Source organism: Opisthocomus hoazin, chromosome 9 (assembly GCF_030867145.1).
Source record: "Opisthocomus hoazin isolate bOpiHoa1 chromosome 9, bOpiHoa1.hap1, whole genome shotgun sequence".
NCBI classification, from domain to species: domain Eukaryota; kingdom Metazoa; phylum Chordata; class Aves; order Opisthocomiformes; family Opisthocomidae; genus Opisthocomus; species Opisthocomus hoazin.
In genome coordinates this window covers 18965279-18985429 of record NC_134422.1, presented here as the reverse complement: position 1 = coordinate 18985429, position 20151 = coordinate 18965279, and the positions used below count along the sequence as shown (strand labels likewise).

Genomic DNA, 20151 nt, shown 5'->3' with positions numbered 1-20151 from the left:
AGCTGGTTGCAGACAGCAGGTTGGCTTCCGCAGGGGTCAGTGCCTCTGCCGGAGGCTGTGCCTGTCCCTGCCTCGCCGTGCCCCGGCTTGCTCCAGGGCTGGTGACGGCCACGGGCAGCATGGCTGTACCCCAGGGAACCCGAAACTCGGGTTTGCGCAGGGGAGGGTGGCACGGCCCAAATCCCGCCACCGGGTGCCTCTGGTCCCTGCGGTGCGTGGCCGGGGGTCCCCTGGGCGAGTGACTCCTCCTGGGTGGGATCACGGTCTGGGGCCGGGCTGTGGGATGCCCTAGACACAGGTGCAGTCCTGGGCCAGGATGTTGGGCACCGTCTCGTACTTGAAGGAGTACCCGCCGTCGGAGGTGGTGCGGACGCGCAGGGAGCGCATGGTGCCGGGCAGGGCGGCGCAGCAGAGCTGCACGCCCAGCCGGTGGCTCAGCCCGTGGCCCTCGGCGCAGCTCCCGTGACAGTAGTGGAAAACGAAGCTGCTGGGATGCACGATCCACTTGTCCCAGCCCAGCTCCTCGAAGGAGATGTTGAGGGAAGCACGGCGGCAGTTGGTGTGGGCAGCCAGGTCCTCAGACGGGCGCTGCAGCAGGCTCAGGGCGGCCGGGGACCAGGGCACGGCAGAGCGGCGAGCCCTCTCGTGTCCCTTGGCCCGGGTGATGGCCACCAAGAAGGGCATCTTGTCCCCCTCGGCCAAGCAGGGGCAGCCGGGGCAGCGCACCAGGAGCACGAAGAGTGGCTGTGAGAGCTGGGGCAGCAGTGCCGGGGCGAAGTGAAACACCGTCCAGTGCTCCGGCGTCCGCACTGCCGTGGCCGTCACCGGCACACGGCCCTGCGGCGACAGGGTCAGCACGTCGGGGGCCGAGTGGTTGGGGGCGGCCGAGGGGCCAGTGTAAAACCAGAGCTGGGCGGAGGTCACCGTGCGGCTCAGGGTGTGCGCCGAGGGCTGGAAGAGGTAGGTGAAAATCCCTTCTTCCTCCAGGAGCCTGTCCGGCTGCGTGGGCTCGCAGGGCACGTCTGCAGAGGGGGAAAGATGCTCAGGGCATGTGCCCAAACCCGGGGAGGGTCTCCAATGCCAGGCAGAAGGCAAAGTTTATTAAGTCCTATTGCCAGGCAGGAGGCAAAGTTTATTAAGTCCTATTGCCAGGCAGGAGGTGGGGTGCTGTGGAGGGTCCCCAGGGTGCTGGCGGGGTGCCCAGCTGTGGCAGGGTGCAGGGGAGCTGATGTCTAGTGCTGTGCAGCAGCCGCAGTCCATTACAGTCGATTACTGCTGCCCCCGTCCCCCAGGGTCCTGCCCCATCTCCCAGTGTCCAGCCCCGTAGCTGGTCGTCCTGCCCTGTCCCTTGGCATCTCATCCCATCCCATTTCCCACACCCTGCCCCGTTGCCCAGCATCCCAACCTGTTCCACCCTGCCTGCTCCTCAGCCCCCACCATCTCCCTGCACCCTGCCTGGCCCAGCCGTTCCTCAGCCTCTCAGCAACCTCTTGTGCCGCCTGCCCCTCTCTGCCTGTGTCCTGGGCTACTCTGCCCGTCCCTGCCTGCCACGCCTTTCCACCTCCTGGCTCTCCACCACACCTCGCCCATGCCCGCACCCCAGCCTGGCGTACCCCCTTTCTCTCCTCCCGCAGACCCCCACAGCAGCCCCTCCACCCTGCTGCATCCCCACAGTCCAAGCCCCCACCCTGCTTCACCCTTCCACCCTCTCCATCCCACCAGGACGGTCCCACCTGTGGAAGGGAAGAGGATCACCTGGGAGGTGTCCTCCAGCTCCTCGGGCTCGACTTCGGCGTTTTCAAGGACATCTCTCCGGTGCACTCTCCTCGCTTCCTTCTGGGGCTCCTCCTGGAGAAGCGGGGGGCTTAGATGCTCCAGCACCCGAGCCCGCACCTTGGCCAGGATGAGCTGCCGGTCGGCACCGGCCCCGGAACAGCCGGCCAGGGCGGCGGTGGGCAGCATGGCTGGCAGCAGGTGCAGGAGGAGCAGCATGACCGTGGGGCACTTTGTGGGACAGAGGCTCAGGGGCTCTGCCTCGGGGTCCTGCCTGCCTGCCAAGCCCGTCTGCCCGCTGCGCTCCCTCCGGGGCAGGGTGGCATTGAGACCTATCTGACACTGACGCAAACGTCTGCTCGCCGTGAATATTATCTCCGGGCAGTGAAAGCGCTGAGACGTCTGGAATGCGAGGACTGCAAGGACAGTGTGGTCTGGGGGGGGATGGTGCCCGGGCAGGGGGATGTGGGGGGTGCTGCCGCAGGCAGTGGGTGCGTGGGGCTGGGGAGGCCGAGCTGCGGGCAGGGTGCTGCCGGGAAGGTTTCCCTGCGCTGGTGGGGATGGTGGGGGCACCCCGGGTGAGCTTTGCAGCTACAGGTGGTGGGTGCCCCCACGGTGGAGGAGCTGCAGATTTGGAGCTTCTGGGGGCACAGTGGGAGGTGGCAGCAGCTGTGCACAGCAGGGACCTGATGGGGTCCTGCGAGGCCCCAAGTGCAGGGGGGCACGTTGGGGATGGCAGGCCATGCACCCTCCTGCCAGGGATGGCTGTGACACCCCAGGGTCGCAGGGCAGCCGGGGTGTGAGGAGGGGGCTCTCGGGAGGGCGGGCTGGGGGGTGGGAGGCTGTGGCATCTCCAGGGCAGCCTGGAGGCTGGCAAGGTCCTGGGGACGTGAAGCAGAAGGGATGGCAAGAAGTCCCAGCGCTTGCCTGGGGCTGGGGAAGGCTGGGCCAGCTTCAGGGAGAGAAGAAGAGGTGAGGCAGAGCCAGGCCAGCTGGAGACCCCGCAGTAGGGCCAGAAGAAGGATCCTGGGGTGCTGTTCGGGCTGGCTGGCCGCAGGGTGGCTCCTGGGCTGGGAGCTGCAGGAGAGGACGTGATGGGATGTGGTGGGACCCGGCGCGTCCTGCCCTTCCTACCACCATCGCCTGCAGGGAATGTTCCTGGCGTCCCCCACCCAGCAGCCCTGCCTGCCCTGCGGGGTACTGGGCAGCCTCCGCAATCCCTTCGCTGTTCCTGCAGCCCGGTGTCCCACACAGCACGGCCCGTGTGGCACATCCCATCCCCTCTAGCCCGGCATCTTGTGCAGCACCCAGTGCAGCACGCTCCCCCCACCACGCAGCATGTCCTGCGCGGCACGTCCCATCCCACCGCAGCACGGCATCCCAAGCCACGCGCCCCACGCCGTGCATGCCAAACCGTGCACCCCACGCCTTGCACCCCACACGGCGTCTTGCCTCCCGCCGCGGGCCGACCCGGCACCGAGACACGGCCGGGTTTGCAGCACACCGGGAGTCCGGAGGCGGAGGGCTGCCTGCCCGCTGCGGGCTGGGTGGCTGTCCCGCCGGGCTGCTATACATAGGCCAGCCCTGCCCCGGCCAGGCGCTCAATGGAGCAGGCTCAGCCTTATCAACCCGGCGTGTCATCAGAGGGTATTTTTGGGGACAGCAGCTGCAGGCATTCGTAACGTTTGGTCCCTGAGTGCTGACACCCGGGAGCGGAGCTGGGGGAAGTGGCAGGAGCTCGTGCCGGTGCTGGAAGACGCGGGGGAGAGGCAGCGGAGCGAGGTGGGTGTGTGGGACAGGGGATAGGGCTGTGGGGCTGGCACGGAGCAGGGCGATCAGGGAAGGGGGTGGTTGAAGGGGGCGGTGGGGCGGCGGAGCCGTCGGGGCCGTGCGGGTCTGTGGAAGCTGCCGTGGGGTGGCACGTGTGTCTGGGGAGCGTGCGGCCGGGGAGGTGGCTCAGAATGGATGCACCGTCCTGGGGCAGGGGTCTGGGAGGAGAAGCTGGCCCTGGTCCCTGCCTCTCCTCCGGGACTGTCCTTCTCTCACTGTCCCCTCTGGCTCCGTCAGGGAGTATTTTGGTTTCTCTCCTCCCTGCCCGAGGGAGGCAGAGACTCCTCTGCCCCAGCCCCAGCCGTGGTGTGGGCAGAAGCTGGGGTGCAAGGCAGCACCCTGCCCTGCTCCCGCCCATGACGATGGGCAGCATCACCCTCAGCGCTGGGGATGGAGGCAGTGACCTCCGAAAGCAGGGACCTGTTCCCCAGACCCTCCCTCTGTCCCCCTGGGCCTGAGTGACCGATTATTTCCAGCCGTGACTTTCAACACCCGAGGGCTGGGTCCTGCCTGTGGGATCACATTCTGGAGGGGGACCTGCTCCCGGGGGAGCCCCGCTCTGCCCCAGCGCAGGGCCCTGCGTGGTGACTGCTGGGTGCTGGGGGGTCCCCTGCCCCTCAGAGCCCGGGAGGATGGCCCGGATCGGGCCGGGTGCCTCCCACCCACGACAGCCCCGTATCAGCAGCACCTGCCCGCTGAGCCAGCCCAGATGCTGCAGGAATGCAGCTCTGCCACCACCCGATACCGAAGGAATGCCCCGCGGGTGGGGAAGGGGTGGGCTGGGGCCGTCCTGCCTGCGCCATCCCCCTCCCCAGCGCCCAGCGAGCAGCTGCCTGTGCTCCCCATCCAGGCAGGGGCCCCCCGCCCCCGGAGCTGGGGTCCCCTCTGCGACCATGGGGCAGGCAGCCGGGGCTGAGGGCACCCCGGCCCCTCGGGGTGCAAAGGGTCAGTTTTTGTCACCTCTTCTACTGCTGCTGGGCTGGGAAATGGGTGATTCGGGCTGACAGGCGCCAGTCCAGCGTGGCCAGGCTGCTCAGGGTGAGGGTGATGCTCCTGGCACACAGGCTCGGTGCCGGGGGCTTTGCTCCGGATGGGGATCCCTCCCAGCGGTGCTCCATGCCGATCCCTTGCCGAAGCCTGAGCCCCTGCTCCAGTTGGTCCGTGCATCCCCCCAGGCTGATGATCCCCGCTGCCCTGGCCAGCTGCCTGCTGTGATCCCGGGAAGCCAGCGATGGAGGGGCTCGGGGGAGCCCCCAGGTTCCTGGCCTATCCACGTGCCTTCACGGCGCAAAGCGGCGCCGACGCGGTCCTGAGCTGCCAGATCACGGGCGACCCCCGGCCAAGCATCCTCTGGGAGAAAGACAAGACCCCGATCGAGCCCTCGGGCCGCTTCCACGTGGAGGCCAAAGGGGACCTGTGCAGCCTGCTGGTGTCGCATGCCACCCCCCAGGACAGCGGGCTCTACATCTGCAGGGCCAGGAACACCGTCGGCGAGACCTACGCGGCCACCACGCTCAAGGTGGAGGCCGGCGAGCCACCGGAGGAGGAAGGATGCTTGGGTGGCGAGGTACCCGTCTTCCTCGTCGCCCCCTCATCCACGCGTGCGTGCTGCGGGGAGGACGTGATGTTTGCCTGCAGGGTATCCGGCCAACCCTGCCCAGCGCTGGAGTGGGAGAAGGACGGGCGCAAGCTCTCTGACCTCTTTGAGAGCAGCCACTTCGCGGTGGGGCAGGAGCCAGAGGACTGGCACTTTCTGAAGCTGTTCGGCACGCGGCCCCCGGACGGGGGGGTGTACGTGTGCCGGGCGCGCAGCGGCTCCCGGGAGGCCCTGGCTGCTGCCGTGCTCCTGGTCGAACCCCGGATGCCACTGGACGGGCTCCCCAATGGCTCTCCTGCCAATGGCCCCCAGGGGCTGGTGGAGCGGCAGCCGGAGCGGCGGCGGCACATGGCGGGACGGCACGTGGAGACCCAGGTGCCCAACTGCGTGGTGCCGGCCCGGGTGCCGGGGGCCAAGGCGTTCGCTGTGAGCGCGGGGAAGCACGCCAAGTTCCGCTGCTACGTCACCGGCAAGCCCAAGCCGGAGATCATCTGGCAGAAGGACGGCGAGCCCCTGGCCCCCAGCCGCAGGCACCTTGTCTACGAGGACCGGGAGGGCTACTTCATCCTCAAGGTGCTGTACTGCAAACCCCAGGACCAGGGGCTGTATGTCTGCACCGCGTCCAACACCGCCGGCCAGACCCTCAGCGCCGTGCAGCTCTGGGTGAAAGGTAGGAGCGTGCCCAAGCGCTACCGGGGACAGATGGGTGCCGAGGGGTCCAGAGCTTTTAGTCTGGAGTGAGCTGAGCACCCCCAGGCTCTCCCCTGCCCTGCGCAGCCAGGGTCACCCCAGGCTCCTCCAGACAGAGCTGTGGGATGGGAGTGAGGGATGCTGGGCATCTGCGCAAGCAGAGAGGTGGCGTCTCTGGAGGGCCGCGGGTGTCCAGCCGCGAGCGGGGAGAGGGGACAGTGCCTTGGCGACAAATTCCACTGGAGTGCCGAGTGGTTTTGGCGGGCAGCCCTGCAGGGCACAGCTCCAAGCGTCTGCACTGGCGGCAGCCCTGTCCCTCAGTGCCGCCCTGCCAGTTGGGGACAGCCCATGGCTGGGGTGACCCAGCACCCGGTGCATCCTCCACCTGCACCCCGCTGCTCCCCTCCACTGTCTGTCATGGCATGCTGGCGTGCATGCTCCTGCGAGCCCCGAAACTCCCTGCTGAGATGCTGGTTCCCCTCGCTCCGGGGGATGTGCTTCCTGGGGGCAGTGCCCATCCCACGCCAGCTGAAGAGAGTGGCAGAGGAGGGCGAAGGGTGCCGCGCCCCGCGCACCCCTCAGCGCCCGTCTCTCCCGGCAGCAGAGCACCGGCTGCGGTTCCAGGTGCAGCTGGCGGACGTGGAGGTGGCCGAGCGGGAGGACGCCGTGCTGGAGTGCCAGGTGCCGCTGGAGACCATCCCCACCACCTGGTACCTGGAGGACAGGGAGCTGCAGCCCAGCCACAAGTACCTGATGGAGGAGCGAGGCGTGGTGCGGCGCCTGACCATCCGCGATGCCCGCACCGATGATGACGGCATCTACCTCTGCCAGATGAAGGACAAGGGGCGCAGCATCGCCGAGGTCTCCGTCCGAGGTGAGGGGCACGTCTCCAGCAGTACAGCTTTGCCTTCCTGTCCCCCAACTTGCCACGCTCCCCACCATCCCCACCATCTGCCTTCCCACTGTTTGGCTGGTTCCTGCTGCTGCCCCTCCTTGACCTCCTCCTCCTCCTCTCTCCCACTCTGGGGAGCCCAGCCCACTCCCCAGCATCCCTTCCCAGCCCTCACACATCTCTTCTCGTAGGGGTCATCGTGAAGCGGCTGCCACGGAAGCTGGATGTGATGGAGGGGGAGAACGCGGTTTTCTGCGTGGAGACGCGGGAGGCGTCGGAGGGGATCTGCTGGAGCCGGGACGGGCTGCAGCTGCAGGAGTCGCCCTGCACGGTGCTGAAGAGCTTCGGCAGGACACACCTCCTGGTGCTGGTGCACGTCACCCGTCAGGACGCCGGCATCATCTCCTTCACCGTCGGGGAGTCGCAGACATCCTCCCAGCTCCGGGTCAAGTGTAAGCCCCAGGCTCGGAGGGACCCTGTGTCCTCCGTCCTGCCCATTCACGGGGGACTGACACAGGAGAGGGATGGGGTGGGCACCCCCTGCGTCGGGGACATGATGCTGCGACAGCTTTTTGGGGGAGGGGGCTTTTAGCAGGTTTCCAGTGCCCTAGCCTCGCTGGCACTCACGAACCCCCATAACTAGCACCGTGCTACACGGGAGCATGACCATCCTCCCCATCAGAGAGAGGGTCCCCAGGCTGCGTAGCCCCCTCAGCATTTCCACCACCCTGCCAGGAGCCTCGCTTTCCGTCCCCAAGCCGGCAACATGGGCTGTGACTTGCAGGCGTGAAGCGTGACCCCCCGAGTGCACCGGTGTCGGCCGAGATGAGCGCAGCAGAGAGCAACGCGGCCCTGCTGACGTGGTGCCCGGCACCCGACGCCCACCTCCGCCCCCCCCGCCGCTACCTGCTGGAGCGGCGGGAGGCAGCGGGGGGCCCGTGGGTGCAGTGCCTCGCCACCGACCTGCCGGGCAGCGTGCGGGTGACGGGCGACAGCGTGCCCCGTGAGGCCGACTACCGCTTCCGCGTCTGCGCGGCCAACGAGCATGGCCACAGCTGCCCCGTAGAGTTCCCCGGCTCCGTGCATCTGGGTGAGGGAGCCGAGCTGGGGACCCGGACCCAGGACCTGGCTCTCCTGGGAGCCAGCCGGGATGTCGTGCCCCAGCACGCTGCTGGCCGGTGCCGCCGGGGCTGAGCCTGTCCCTGCTCCAGCCCCAGCAGCTCGCCTGGAGAGGGGTCTGCGGGACGTGAGGGTGCGGGACGGCGAGGACGCACGGTTCTCCCTGGAGCTGTCGGCAGCAGTGCGCGGTGCCTGGTTCCTCAACGGCGCCAGGCTGGGTGAGGAGGAGGAGGAGGAGGAAGAGGAGGTGGGTGGCCGGTGCAGCATGCAGTGCCGTGGGACCGAGCACTCACTGCTGATCCGAGGAGCACGGCTGGCTGACAATGGGGCCCAGGTCACCTTTGTGTCCGGTGGCGTGCGGGACTCGGCCACGCTGCACGTGCAAGGTGAGCAGGGCGCTCACCCTGGGGTCCAGCCGGGAGAAGAGCAGCAGGGGTTCTCATGCTGCAGGATGCTCCTCACCCCGCTGTGATGCCTCTCAGCTCCGCAGGTCCACATCGCCCGGGTGCCCGAGGCCGAGAAGCTCCGGGAGGTGCCAACAGGGCTGCCCGTGCTGCTGGAGTGCCAGGTGTCCCCCCTGGACGCCCCCGTCTGCTGGCTGAAGGACGGCGAGGCCGTGCCCCTGGATGATGTTATTGCCGTGCAGGCCGAGGGCTGCGTGCGGAGGCTGCTCCTCCGCTCGGCGGGTCCCTTGGACACCGGTGTGTACACCTGCGACGCCGGGGATGACTCTGTGAGCTTCGTGGTGACCGTGACCGGTGAGCTGGGGACTGCACGTGAGAGCGTAGACCCCCACCTCCTGACAGCAGTGTCCCTGCCCCTCTTCATGTCCCCATGATGGGAGTGAAAGCTGCTGTCAGTCAGGTGCCTGTGCTGAGCCCCGTGTCTCTCCCCGGCAGAGGCACCAGTGAGGATCGTCGGCTCCAACGAGGAGGAACCCCACGCCTACGTGGCCGGGCAGCGCGTGGAGCTGTGGTGCCAGCTGTCCCGCCCAGCAGCCCCAGTGCACTGGTACAAGGACGGGGAGGAGGTGGAGGCGGGCGAGAGCCTGGTGCTGGAGCAGGAGGGGCCGCGGTGCCGGCTGGTGCTGCCGTGTGCCCGGCCACAGGACACGGGGGAGTTCGTCTGCGATGCCGGTGGGGACTCTGTCTTCTACAATGTCACCGTGGCAGGTGGGTGCGATGCAGGTGCACTCATGGGGTCACCTCTCCGGGGGTTTTCTTCCATGGTGCGAGATGCCATAGCACAGGTCGCTGTCAGCGTCAGTTGCTGCGCTGAGGCTGGGGACGCTCATCAGGTATGGTCTTGCTGGGTTCTCATCAGAAGGCTGGTCACTCGGTTGGGGTCTTTGTGGCAGCTCTGGTGCTTAAAACCACCCAGACTGACTGGCAAAGGGGACAGCTCATTCTGCTGGTCTGAAACACTCTGGCACCTGAGGGCACCCAGCACCTCCATTCCAGGGCGTTTGCCGGACCACGGCCAGTAACCAAGGTCTCCTCCAAGGTCTTAAAAATAGCGGGCCCGGCAGCTGGCTTGGGGTGACTTGCAGTTGGACATTGGTCTGACGGATGGCATTAATTGCTGACCTGAAAATTAGTGGCTGCCTGGATCCCGATGATTGGGTGGTGTTTGCTGAGTGCGAGCAGGGCACAGCGTCCCATTGTGGCTGCCCCGGCCGTGGAGCGGCTGCTGGCGTCGCTGGCTGGCAGAGGATAATGAAAGCTGAAAGGGAATGAAAGACTGCCCGTTGCTGGCCCTGAAACCTTCAATCCCGTAACCACAGGAAGGCAGCCGGGGGCAGAGCTAAAGCCTGGTTAAAAGGCTGTGTGACCGCAGCAGTAAAACCTCTCCACGGTGTTAATACCTGGCAAAGCGCCGAAGTTGATGGCAGAGGATGTAGGAGTGAAGATGGGATGAGTGAGAAGAGATGCTGCAAGACTGAGTGAAGTGGTGACTGCTGGGAGAGTGAAGAAAGGAGGGTTTCAGTGTGATAAAACCAAAATTGCCAGTGGGAAGGACAGGCAGCATGTGCTCCGGACAGAGCCGGGAGGCATGGTCTGCCCCGCGGGGGTGCGGGGCATGGAGAGCTTGGTTTCCCTGTGCTGGGAGAGGGAAACACCATCTGCTGAAGCTCAGCCTTTCAGCTGAGCAGCTTTGCGTAACTCAGACGGAAGGGTCTTAGAGAGACTGGCTCGGTTCGACCAGGACTTGGCCATCGGTGCCAGCGGCAGGGCTGGGGGTGGGGGCCGGCAGGGCTGGCTGCTGCGAGCAGTGCTGCTGCGGCACGCTTGGGTTTCCCGAGGCATCCCAGCTATCCCGGGGGCTGCTGCGGCGAGGAGCTCGCTGGGTCGGCGGGGAGCTCGCTGGGTTTCTCGGCAGCTGCCGAGGGCCGGGGCTCCCTTGGAGCCCGCAGCGGGTCTGGGGCCAGAGCGGCGCTGCCCGCCGAGGGCTGGCACGTCGTCCCCTCCTCGCTTCGGTGCCATTCAACGTCTCCAGCCGCGCTTCAGCAACGTGATTGCTTTTAGCAGGCCTGGGGAGACGGGCAGCCGCCGAGCGTTTGATCAGGGAGCCGGGCGGACGCAGGCTCAGCATGGTGCGGGTTGAACACTGCAAACCGGCGCCGCACCGCTCTTGTGCACTGCGGGGCTGCTGAGTGCCGCGGAGCCTGGGCACCTCGGCTGGAAACCGGCTGGGAAGGTCGCAGCCCAGACACCCAGCACGGGGCAGCTGCGGGGCATGAGAAGGGCAGGTCGCTGCTCGGGCACCGGCGTGCTCCGGTGCTGGCTGTGCCCTGTGCCTGCCCGGAGCCACGGGCTGGCTGAGCACCACGGCACGGTCCGGGCCAGCTACAGCCCGCCGCACCGCGCGTGGCCAAGCAGGCAGTGCTGGCTGCCGTAGGCGGGGGCCACATCCTGACCTTCTCCCAGGAGGCTGGAGGGCTGGTCACCTAAAGCTTGTGCCAGGAGACCCTCTGCCTTTAGAGATCCGACTCAAGTCAGCAGGGAGATGTCAGCAATGGCACGCATTTCGTGTGTAACCTGTTAACGGTGGCATTCAGTGAGCACCGTGATCTGGCATGGGGTCCTGGGTCCTGGCGAGCCGCAGGGATGGGTATGCCGGCCACAGGCAAGCCACATGCCTGCACCACAGTGTGAGCAAATGCCAAGGCTGAGCCAAGACAGCAGCACCAGCTGGGACCTGGCAGCCTCCAAAACGGGGAGACAGGTAGGGGGGTGGGCATCCCTTGGTAGGGCAGCTACAGGGCCTGGTGTTGGCACCACAGATGGCAATCAGCAGTGCTGGGGCTCGCTAACGAGGCACTTGCCTACCCGTATCCTCCCTCCACGTCCCTCAGCTCCATCGTGGAGCAGAGCAGGGCAGGTACCATGGCAGGTACCGTGGGAGCTGGGGCACGGCAGCGATTTACATCCAGGCTGGAAACTGGGTGCTCCTGCCGGGTGCGATGGGTGAGGAGCAGAGGGGTCCCTGGGCAGGGCAGCCCAGCCACTTGTGCTGTGCAGGATGTGGGTGAAGTGGTGCCTTCCAGCCTTAAAGCCAAGGAGCTGGTGAAGCCATTGCTCCGCACAGGGCTATGTCTGCCACCATCACGTGCTCAGGCCTTTACGTCCCAGCTAAGCCCCGCATCTCTCCACAGCAGAGGCACCAGTGAGGATCGTTGGCTCCAACGAGGAGGACCCCCACGCCTACATGGCCGGGCAGTGTGTGGAGCTGTGGTGCCAGCTGTCCCGCCCAGCACCCCCAGTGCACTGGTACAAGGACGGGGAGGAGGTGGAGGCAGGCGAGAGCCTGGTGCTGGAGCAGGAGGGGCCGCGGTGCCGGCTGGTGCTGCCGTGTGCCCGGCCACAGGACACGGGGGAGTTCGTCTGTGACGCCGGTGGGGACTCTGTCTTCTACACTGTCACTGTGGCAGGTGGGTGTGATGCACAGCTATGGCCCTCTGCCCCGGCTCCCTGCTCACGCTGCCATCCCACTGGTGGCTGCAGCATCTCGGTGGTCCATCGGGTCCTCATGAGCGGCTCCTTGCCCCTGGGCTGAATGGGGATGTGGGCAAGGGCAGGTCAGCTGCTCCATCTCCTCCAAGAGCCCTGGGCCGCACTGCCCCTCCACACCCCAGGGCAAAGCCACGCTGCCTGCCCATGGATTCTGCCACCTCACACCCCAGCCCTGGTGCTTTCAGTTGCCAGTACCGCACGGCTGGGACAACCCTGGCCACTGGCCCCAGGGTGGGTAGACTGGAGGCCAAGTGTCGCAGGGTCTTGGTCCTCTCAGCTCCACAGGTCCATGTCACCCCCGTGCCCGAGGCACAGCAGCTCCAGGAGGTGCTGGCAGGGCTGCCCGTGCTGCTGGAGTGCCAGGTGTCCCCTCCGGATGCCCCCATCCGCTGGCTGAAGGACGGCGAGGCCGTGGTCCCGACCAATGTCCTGGCCGTCTGCTCGGAGGGATGCTCGCGGAGGCTGCACATCCCCACGGCTGCGCCGTCCGACTCAGGGACGTACACCTGCAATGCCGGGGACGATGCCGCCAGCTTCAGGGTGATCGTGAGCGGTGAGCTACCCGGGGGTGCCGTCCTCCTGCGGGGCTCACCCCCCACCGCGGCTGAGCCCAGCTGTGTGTCCCCCGGCAGAGGCACCAGTGAGGATCGTCGGCTCCAATGAGGCGGACCCCCACGCCTACGTGGCCGGGCAGCGCGTGGAGCTGTGGTGCCAGCTGTCCCGCCCGGCAGCCCCGGTGCACTGGTACAAGGACGGGGAGGAGGTGGAGGCAGGCGAGAGCCTGGTGCTGGAGCAGGAGGGGCCGCGGTGCCGGCTGGTGCTGCCGTGTGCCCGGCCACAGGACACGGGGGAGTTCATCTGTGACGCCAGGAATGCGTCTGTCTCCTACCACGTCTTGGTGGCAGGTTGGTGGCACAGCAGGGATGTCCTGCAAGGGCAGCGCTACCCCAGCTCGGTGACATGGGTACCCCAGTGCTGCTCCCTGCCCCGAGCATCACAGAGGAGAGGATGTGGTGGGTCACCCCAGGGCTGGTGGCTGCCGCCCCGCAGCTGGGCTGGCACCGTGTGCCCACCACCCCTGCCCTCACGCAGCTCCTGCCCCTTTGCGCTGGGGCGAGAGGCTGTAGCACCCAAGCAGCCCCACAGGGACAGGGATGTGGGTGATAGTAAGTGCGGACCACAGAGCCAGGAGCAGTGCGGAGAGCAGGTCTCACATCGTTCCTCCACATCCCCGGCAGAGCCACCTGTGAGGATCCTGCACCCTCCACAGCGCTCGCTGGAGCTGCCGGTGCGGGCGCCGGGGCGTGTGGAGCTGCGGTGCGAGCTCTCCGTGCCGGATGCTCCTGTGCGCTGGTTCAAGGACGGGCTGGAGGTGGACGAGACCGATAACCTGCTGCTGCTGGCAGAGGGGGCCTGGCGCTGCCTCCTCATCCCCAGGAGCAGCGCGGAGGACACGGGCGAGTACATTTGCGAGAGCAAGGATGAGGCTGTCTCCTTCGACGTCAAGGTGTCAGGTCAGCAGGGACCCAGGAGCAGGGAAGTGCTGGTGGGGCTCCGGCTACAGGGTCTTTCCCAGCCTGGGAGAGGGGGACCGGCTCCTCCATAGTGACGGAGCCGGTGGGTGCCCATCCCCCTGCAGCTAGGCCACCCAGCACGGGTGCTCACCTGGGGCTGGCAGCAGAGGTGTCCCCAGGGCCACGTTGTCCTCGTGCTGCTTTGCATCGCAGCCACGTTGCCCTTGCAGAGCTGCCGGTGAGGATCCTGCAGCCTCTCAGACCTCCCCCCGTCGTGACGGTGTCCCCGGGGGAGACGGTGACGCTGGGCTGCGAGCTGTCCCGCGCAGACGCGCCCGTGCGCTGGGCCAAGGAGGGTGTCAGGCTGGAGGCTGGGGGCAGCCTGGTGCTGGAGGAGGAGGGTGCCCACCGCCGCCTGCTCATCCCTGCCGCCCGAGCTGAGCACTCCGGAAAATACGTCTGCGACGCCACTGACGACACAGTGACCTTCACCGTCCAAGTGCTGGGTGAGCAAGAGTCTGGAGGAGAGCCTGGTGGGGGGTGCTGGGTGCATGGACCCCAGGGAGGCCGGCTCTGTCTGTGTTGGGTGCTGCAGACCCACTGGTCAGGATCCTGGAGAGGGACGTCCTGCCAACCAGCCGGAACTGCCAAGCCATGGAGGACGTGGTGCTGGAAGTGCACCTCTCGCACGCCCACGGGGAGGTGAAGTGGTACAAGGACGGGGAGAAGCTGCAGGACATGGGGCGCGTGCGGCTGGAGGAGGATGGGGTGCGCCGGTCCCTTGTCATCCTGGGTGCCACAGGCAGGGATGCGGGGGAGTATCTCTGCGACACCGGTGACGACAGCATCGTCTTCTGCGTCACTGTGGAAGGTGAGAGGGAGATCCTGGGGGGGGATGGCCAGTGGGACAAGGATCAAGGCAGTTCCCGGGGTGCTCTGCCAGGCTGGCGTGGGGCTGGGGCGGGTCGCAGCAAGTTTGGGGGTGCTGGTGTTTGGGGGACAGACAGCTGGCGGGGACAGACACGCAGGGGCTCTGTGGAAACCCCGGTGCTGCCCAGCTGCAGCCAGGGGAGGTCCGGACGGGGTCTGGCCATTGCAGCACCCAGCATGGGTTGCTGCTCCAGCAGTGACAGCCCATCTCTCCAGCCCCAGAGCCGCCGGTGACCTTCGTGGGCAACACAGGCGCCGTGGAACATCGCTGCCTGGTGGCCGGGGAGGACCTGGAGCTGGCTTGTCAGCTCTCCCAGCCCGATGCCACCGTGCGCTGGCTCCGGGATGGCCTGGAGGTGCAGCCGGGCGAGAGGGTACAGGTGGAGGCCCGTGGGGTGCTGCGGCGGCTCACCATCTGTGAGGCACAGCCCGGAGACTCAGGGTGCTACATCTGCGACGCCGCCAGCGACCGCATGGTGACAAGAGTGGAGGTGTCGGGTGAGCGGGCAGGAGCTCAGCACCCCGGGGTCCCCCAGCACGGTGAGATGGTGCCGCAGCCCTGGGTGAGGGGAGGGGAGCCATCCCTATAGGAGCCATCTGCCAAGAAGGAACGTGTCAGGGTCGTGGTGAGACGCGTCCCTCCTGCCTCCCCAGCCAGGGTCTGGTTAAATTTAGCCTTGGCTGGCTCCCAGGCGCCGCTCCTCCTGCTTCGGCTGCCAAGGACTGAACTCAGCCTGGACCCTTATCAGCTGGGGATGGAGGACTGGGCAAGGGTGGGAGAGTGTCTGGTGCAGACAGTTGTCCCAGCCCCCCAGCAAGGCTCTCGGGATCAGGGGGCCACTGAAATTAATGGCCCCAACCCAGCAGCTCCCTGTGCAGGGAGGGATGCAGGAGCGATGGGCTCTGCCACCATCCCTGTCTGGGGCCCCTTCCCCAAGGAGACCCGGAGCTGCCAGACGCTGCCAGCCTGCGTGCCTGCCCCACCGGGACCCCTGCCAGGTCCCACCGGGACCCCCAGCCTGCCCCACAGCAACCCCCAGCCACTGAAACCATCCCACAGCTGGATGCACCGTGACCCCCATCAGCCCACCATGGTGACCCACTGCGGGCATCGCTGCCTCTCTGCTCGCAGCAACCCTGTCCCTGGGACACCTTGGGGACAACCCTGAGCCATGCCTTGTCCCCCACACCCCCCAGCTCGGCCCGTACGCATTGTCAACAAGGAGGAGGCGCAGAGCCCGCTGGAGGTGCTGGAGGGGGACAGCGTGACACTGGTGGCCCGGCTGTCCCCAGAGATGGCAGCGGCACAGTGGCAGAAGGACGGACAGACGCTGCGCTCGGGCGGGCGGCTGCTGGTGTGCAGCGAGGGCCCCGCGCGCAGTCTCACCATCAGGCAAGCGGAGCTGGGCGACAGCGGCATCTTCATCTGCGACGCCGGCGACGACGAGGTGCATTTCACGCTGCGTGTGAAAGGTGAGCCTGGAGGCATCCCTCAACCACGCCGGGATGCTTCGTGCCCCGACTCCATGCCGGTGCCACCAGCGTGGGCACAGCTGAGCCTCGCGCTGCCCCGGCACAGAGGCTCCAGTGCTGTTCATGAACAAGCGGGAGGAGCGGGAGAAGCTGCTGGTGCTGGAGGGCAGCAGCGCCGTGCTCTCCGCCGTCGCCTCCACGGAGCGAGCCGACGTCACCTGGCTGGGCCCGCGGCGAGTGCCAGTGGCTGGCGAGCGCTGCGAGCTGCGGCGGGACGGCCGCGTGCACAGTCTGGTCCTCTGCAACGTGGCCAAGGAGGATGCCGGCATCTACACCTGCCTGTCCCCCCACGACCAGATGCAGTTCGACGTCACTGTCCGAGGTGGGCAGCCGGGGGCGGTGGGGGTGCCCAGGGTCCCCCCTTCCTCCCTGCGGCGACGGCATCAGATGCCGACATGGGGGGTCTGGCCGTGCAGAGCTGCGGGTGAAGTTCCTGCGTGGGCTGTCGGACGTGCGTGCACGGCAGGGCGAGCGGGCGGTGCTGTGGTGCGAGCTCTGCAAGGCGCGGGGGGACGTGGTGTGGCGGAAGGACGGGCGGGCGCTGGCCCCCGGGCCTCGACGGCAGATGATGGTGGAGGGGCGAGAGCGCTCGCTGGTGCTGAGCCGCGTGGAGCCCGAGGACGCCGGCGAGTACTGCTGCGAGTCCAACGACGACCGGACGCTGGCAATGCTGACGGTGCAGGGTGAGCTGTGCCCCGGGCTTGGCCACCGCCCTGGGGAGCTGAGGGGGGGGTGGGGAAGGTGGGCACAGTGACAGCAGGGGGTGCGGGGATGCTCGGCGACTCCGCAGGTCCCCAGTGCTGCACCCTGATGCCCCGGCTGTAGTCCCCAGGGTGGTGGAGATCATCACAGAGCTGCAGAGCCTGACGGTGCTGGAGGGGGAGGACGCCAGCTTCAAGTGCCTGGTGTCCCCCGAGGATGTGGCCATGACCTGGCAGCTGAACGGCCAGCCCGTGGTCCCCGGTGAGCGGCTGCTGGTGGCGAGGAGCGGTCTGTGCCACAGCCTCACCCTCCGGCAGTGCCAGCCGGACGACGCGGGCACCGTGACGGCCAACGCCGAGGGGCTGGTGAGCTCGGCCCGGCTCAGCGTGCGAGGTGAGGGGCGAGGAGTTGGCCGGGCACAGCGCTGGGCGGCAGCCCCGGGGCCGGAGGCTGACCCCATGCATGGCCATGCAGAGGCACAGGTGCTGTTCGTGCGGAAGCTGCGGGACGTGGTGGCAGAGGAGCAGGGGGACGCGTGCCTGGAGGTGGAGGTGAGCCACCCGGACGCCGAGGTGCAGTGGCTGAAGCAGGGCGTCCTCCTCCAGCCGGGCAGCAAGTACCAGCTGCAGGAGTCGGGCTGCCGGCGCACGCTCACCATCCGCTGCCTCGGCCCTGCCGACCGCGGCACCTACCGCTGCGAGAGCCTGCACGACCGCACGCAGGCCAAGCTCTGCGTGGAGCGTGAGTACCGCGCCGGGGACAGGGACGGGTGGGGACGGGGACAGGGAGGGCACTGGCCTCCCGCAAGGATGCTTCAGAGCTGGCGCTTGGCTGGAAGTGGTGGTCAAGCAGGGAGGTGAACGTGGGGGTCAGGGATGGGCAAGGGTGGGCGCCTGGTAAAAAGGGCTCGATTTAGAGGATCGCTCCAGCAAGCACAGACTGGGGAGCCGGGGGCTCTCAGGTGGAGCAGGCACCCGCTCACGGACATGGGTCCCTTGCAGCCCGGAAGGTGTCGATCCGGACGCCGCTGGCAGACGTGGAGACCTTCGAGAAGGAGACAGCCACCTTCCACCTGGAGCTGTCCCACCCTGGCGTGGCCGGGGTCTGGACACGGGATGGCATCCGGGTGAAGCCCAGCAGCACATGCCGGATCAGCGCCACGGGCTGCGGGCACAGCCTGACGCTGGAGAGGCTGGCGCTGGAGGACTCGGGCACCGTCACCTTCGCCGCTGACACCCTGCGCTGCAGCGCCCGCCTGCTCGTGCGGGGTACGGTCACCGGGGCAGGCTCGGGGGGTGCGTGGCACAGGCGCTGCCCGTCCTGCAGCTGTTCGGTCCCAGGGGAGACGGCAGGTCCGAGCTCAGCCACTCCAGGCACACGCTGGCAGATGTCCCTCTGTCCCCAGGGACGAGAAGTGAGCTCAGCAGTGGGGACCCCCCCACCAGGGTGTGGGTCCGGAGGCAGCTGGGACACCAGTGATGAGTGCTTGACCATGGCGGTGCCCCAGGAAGTGCCACCTTCGCCCCTTGCTGAGATGTCCCCGGCACAGCTCCCCATCCCCACAGCCCCAAGCCCATGTCTTTGCCCCACCAAACCTTCCTGCCCTGTGTCCTCTCCCCTCAGAGCCTCCAGTCACAATGGTGAGGGTCCCACGGGACCTGGGGGTCCCGGAGACAGGGGTGGCCAGCTTCGAGTGCGAGCTGTCTCGCCCCAGCGCGGAGGTGAAGTGGTTCAAGGTGAGGGTTTGCCCCAGTCCCCTCCAGCAGCTCCCAGCTGCGCTCTCCTCCCTGCTTTGCCCCCTGACCGCTGCCCTCCCTGCCGGGGCTGTGGGCAGGGGAAGGGGTTGCGAAGCAGCGGGGTGCTGCCTGCCCGCACCCCTGAGCGCACGCTCCCCGGGCAGGACGGGCAGGAGCTGTGGCCGGGGCCCAACTGCCGCTTCTACTCAGCGGGTCGGCGCCGCGTCCTGCAGCTGAGCCGCTGCGAGCCGGCCGATGCCGGCGTCTACACCTGCGACGCAGGCGACTGCCGGGCCTCCGCCACGCTGCACGTCCAGGGTACGGCTGTCCCCCTTCTCAGGGGCACACGCACCCCAAAACCTGCACCGCCCGCGCTGCCTTGCCCTTGTCCGCCCTGGCACCCGGCCCCTTGCCTGCAGAGCGCCGGGTCCGCATCGTGCAGGACCTGCAGGACGCCGAGGCGCGGGAGGGAGACAATGCCGTCTTCACCTGCGAGGCGTCGCACGACGACGTCAAGGGCGAGTGGTTCCGGGATGGGGAGAAAATCAAGGTCTCTGGCACGGTGAAGATACGGCAAGAAGGTGGGGGTACAGGCGGCCCCACACCCAGTCTGGGGTTGAAAGGGGGTGAATTCAAGCAAGGGGAGGTTGCGTGGACAAAGGGGCAATCCGTGCCTCCTGCCTGCCGTGGGTGCCCGTTGCCGTGGGTGCTGGTCACCGTCCCCTTGAGCCAGGCTTGCCCTCCCCAGGGACCCGGCATTTCCTGCTGCTCTGCGGCGTGCGCCCCGAGGACGCGGGACTCATCCGCTTCGCAGCCGGGACGGCGGTCTCGGAGGCCAGTCTGCAGGTGGAAGGTACTGGTGCGGGGTTCAAGGGCTGGCAGCGGGGCTGGGCTGCACCAGGGTCGGCTGGTGGGGTCCCCACGGGAGCCTGCTCGCCCCACGATGCCGACGGCTCCCCCCCCTCCCTGCCAGCGCTGCCCATCCGGATCGTAAAGCCGCTGCGGGACAAGACGGTGCTGGCGCGGCACAAGGCGACGCTGGAGTGCACCGTGTCCCACGCCCGCGGCCGGGTGCGCTGGCTCCGCGGGGACACCGAGATCTTCACCGGCGACAAGTATGAGATCTGCAACCTGGACTGCTACCGCACGCTCATCATCCACCGCGTGGGCCCCGAGGACGAGGACTCCTACACCTGCGACGCCTTCGACGACCGCTCCACCGCCCGGCTCCTCGTGGAGGGTGAGGGGCCACCCGTGGCGGTGCCACTATGCCTCGCAGCGGAGGCACACCGGGGTCCTGTCCCCACGCCCCACTGCTTGCAAGGGTCTGTGCGCGGGGGTGGACGGAGCAGGCTGGATATGGGACCGGGGGCCTGTGCCCCCCGTGGCTGGGACATCCCTTCTGGGTGCCCCGCCAGCTCCGGGGATGCTGCAGCTTCTCCTGACTCCCACTGTCCCCGCAGGGAGATAGGAGCCAGGGGCTGCACACGGACGGACGGACAGATGGACGTCGCTGCTGGGAGATGGGGTCATGCTTCCCCCGGGATGCACAGACACACGGACACCATCCCCAGCCTTCTCCGGCCTCAGGGCTCAGCATTAAACAGCATTTTTTTTTTTTTTCTGAAATGGCTTCTTCCACCCCAACAAACCGGGGTCCCAGCGGCACCGCTCTGCATCCCGCCCAGCATCCCTCAGGGTCCCCCCTCGCCCCCGGCGCAGCCCCCAGCCCCGCACGCCGGGCTCCGAAAGGCTCTTTACTGTTCGGCCGTGGCCTCAGCAGCGTTTGGCACATTTACAAAAGAGATTGGAAAGGGGGATG

The 20151-nt window shown here is 67.6% G+C and overlaps 2 protein-coding genes across 6 annotated transcripts; one reads left to right on the top strand and one right to left on the bottom strand.

Moving 5' to 3' along the window:
• Positions 1-257: 257 nt before the first annotated feature.
• INHA (inhibin subunit alpha) lies at positions 258-2007 on the bottom strand. Its single transcript, XM_009933592.2, has 2 exons — positions 1734-2007; positions 258-1022 (listed from the first exon to the last, which is right to left on the bottom strand). Exons 1-2 carry the CDS (start codon positions 1990-1992, stop codon positions 289-291), a joined length of 993 nt encoding a protein of 330 aa, XP_009931894.2. The 5' UTR covers positions 1993-2007; the 3' UTR covers positions 258-288.
• Positions 2008-3471: 1464 nt separating this feature from the next.
• On the top strand, positions 3472-20091 carry OBSL1 (obscurin like cytoskeletal adaptor 1). Of its 5 annotated transcripts, none has more exons than XM_075430702.1 (27): positions 3472-3555; positions 4779-5870; positions 6495-6764; positions 6974-7234; positions 7567-7872; positions 7994-8287; positions 8384-8659; positions 8801-9073; positions 11557-11832; positions 12192-12467; positions 12547-12819; positions 13153-13428; positions 13659-13934; positions 14024-14299; positions 14575-14856; positions 15556-15831; positions 15938-16213; positions 16308-16574; positions 16717-16986; positions 17068-17334; positions 17595-17861; positions 18217-18329; positions 18494-18647; positions 18749-18910; positions 19078-19182; positions 19303-19569; positions 19793-20091. In XM_075430702.1, exons 2-27 carry the CDS (start codon positions 4835-4837, stop codon positions 19798-19800), a joined length of 7083 nt encoding a protein of 2360 aa, XP_075286817.1. In that variant the 5' UTR covers positions 3472-3555; positions 4779-4834; the 3' UTR covers positions 19801-20091. The 5 variants fall into 5 exon arrangements, with proteins under 5 accessions (XP_075286817.1, XP_075286813.1, XP_075286814.1 ...); XM_075430698.1 differs by having other exon boundaries at positions 14575-14898; XM_075430699.1 differs by having other exon boundaries at positions 6492-6764.
• Positions 20092-20151: the final 60 nt, after the last annotated feature.

Coding starts and splice junctions, on each gene's coding strand:
- INHA (XM_009933592.2), bottom strand. CDS start 1,992: ATGCTGCTCCTCCTGCACCTGCTGCCAGCCATGCTGCCCACCGCCGCC. Junction 1,023..1,733: donor GATCCTCTTCCCTTCCACAG/GTGGGACCGTCC, acceptor CCCCCTCTGCAG/ACGTGCCCTGCGAGCCCACG.
- OBSL1 (XM_075430697.1), top strand. CDS start 4,835: ATGGAGGGGCTCGGGGGAGCCCCCAGGTTCCTGGCCTATCCACGTGCC. Junction 8,288..8,383: donor GGCCACGCTGCACGTGCAAG/GTGAGCAGGGCG, acceptor GATGCCTCTCAG/CTCCGCAGGTCCACATCGCC. Junction 17,862..18,216: donor CGCCCGCCTGCTCGTGCGGG/GTACGGTCACCG, acceptor CTCTCCCCTCAG/AGCCTCCAGTCACAATGGTG.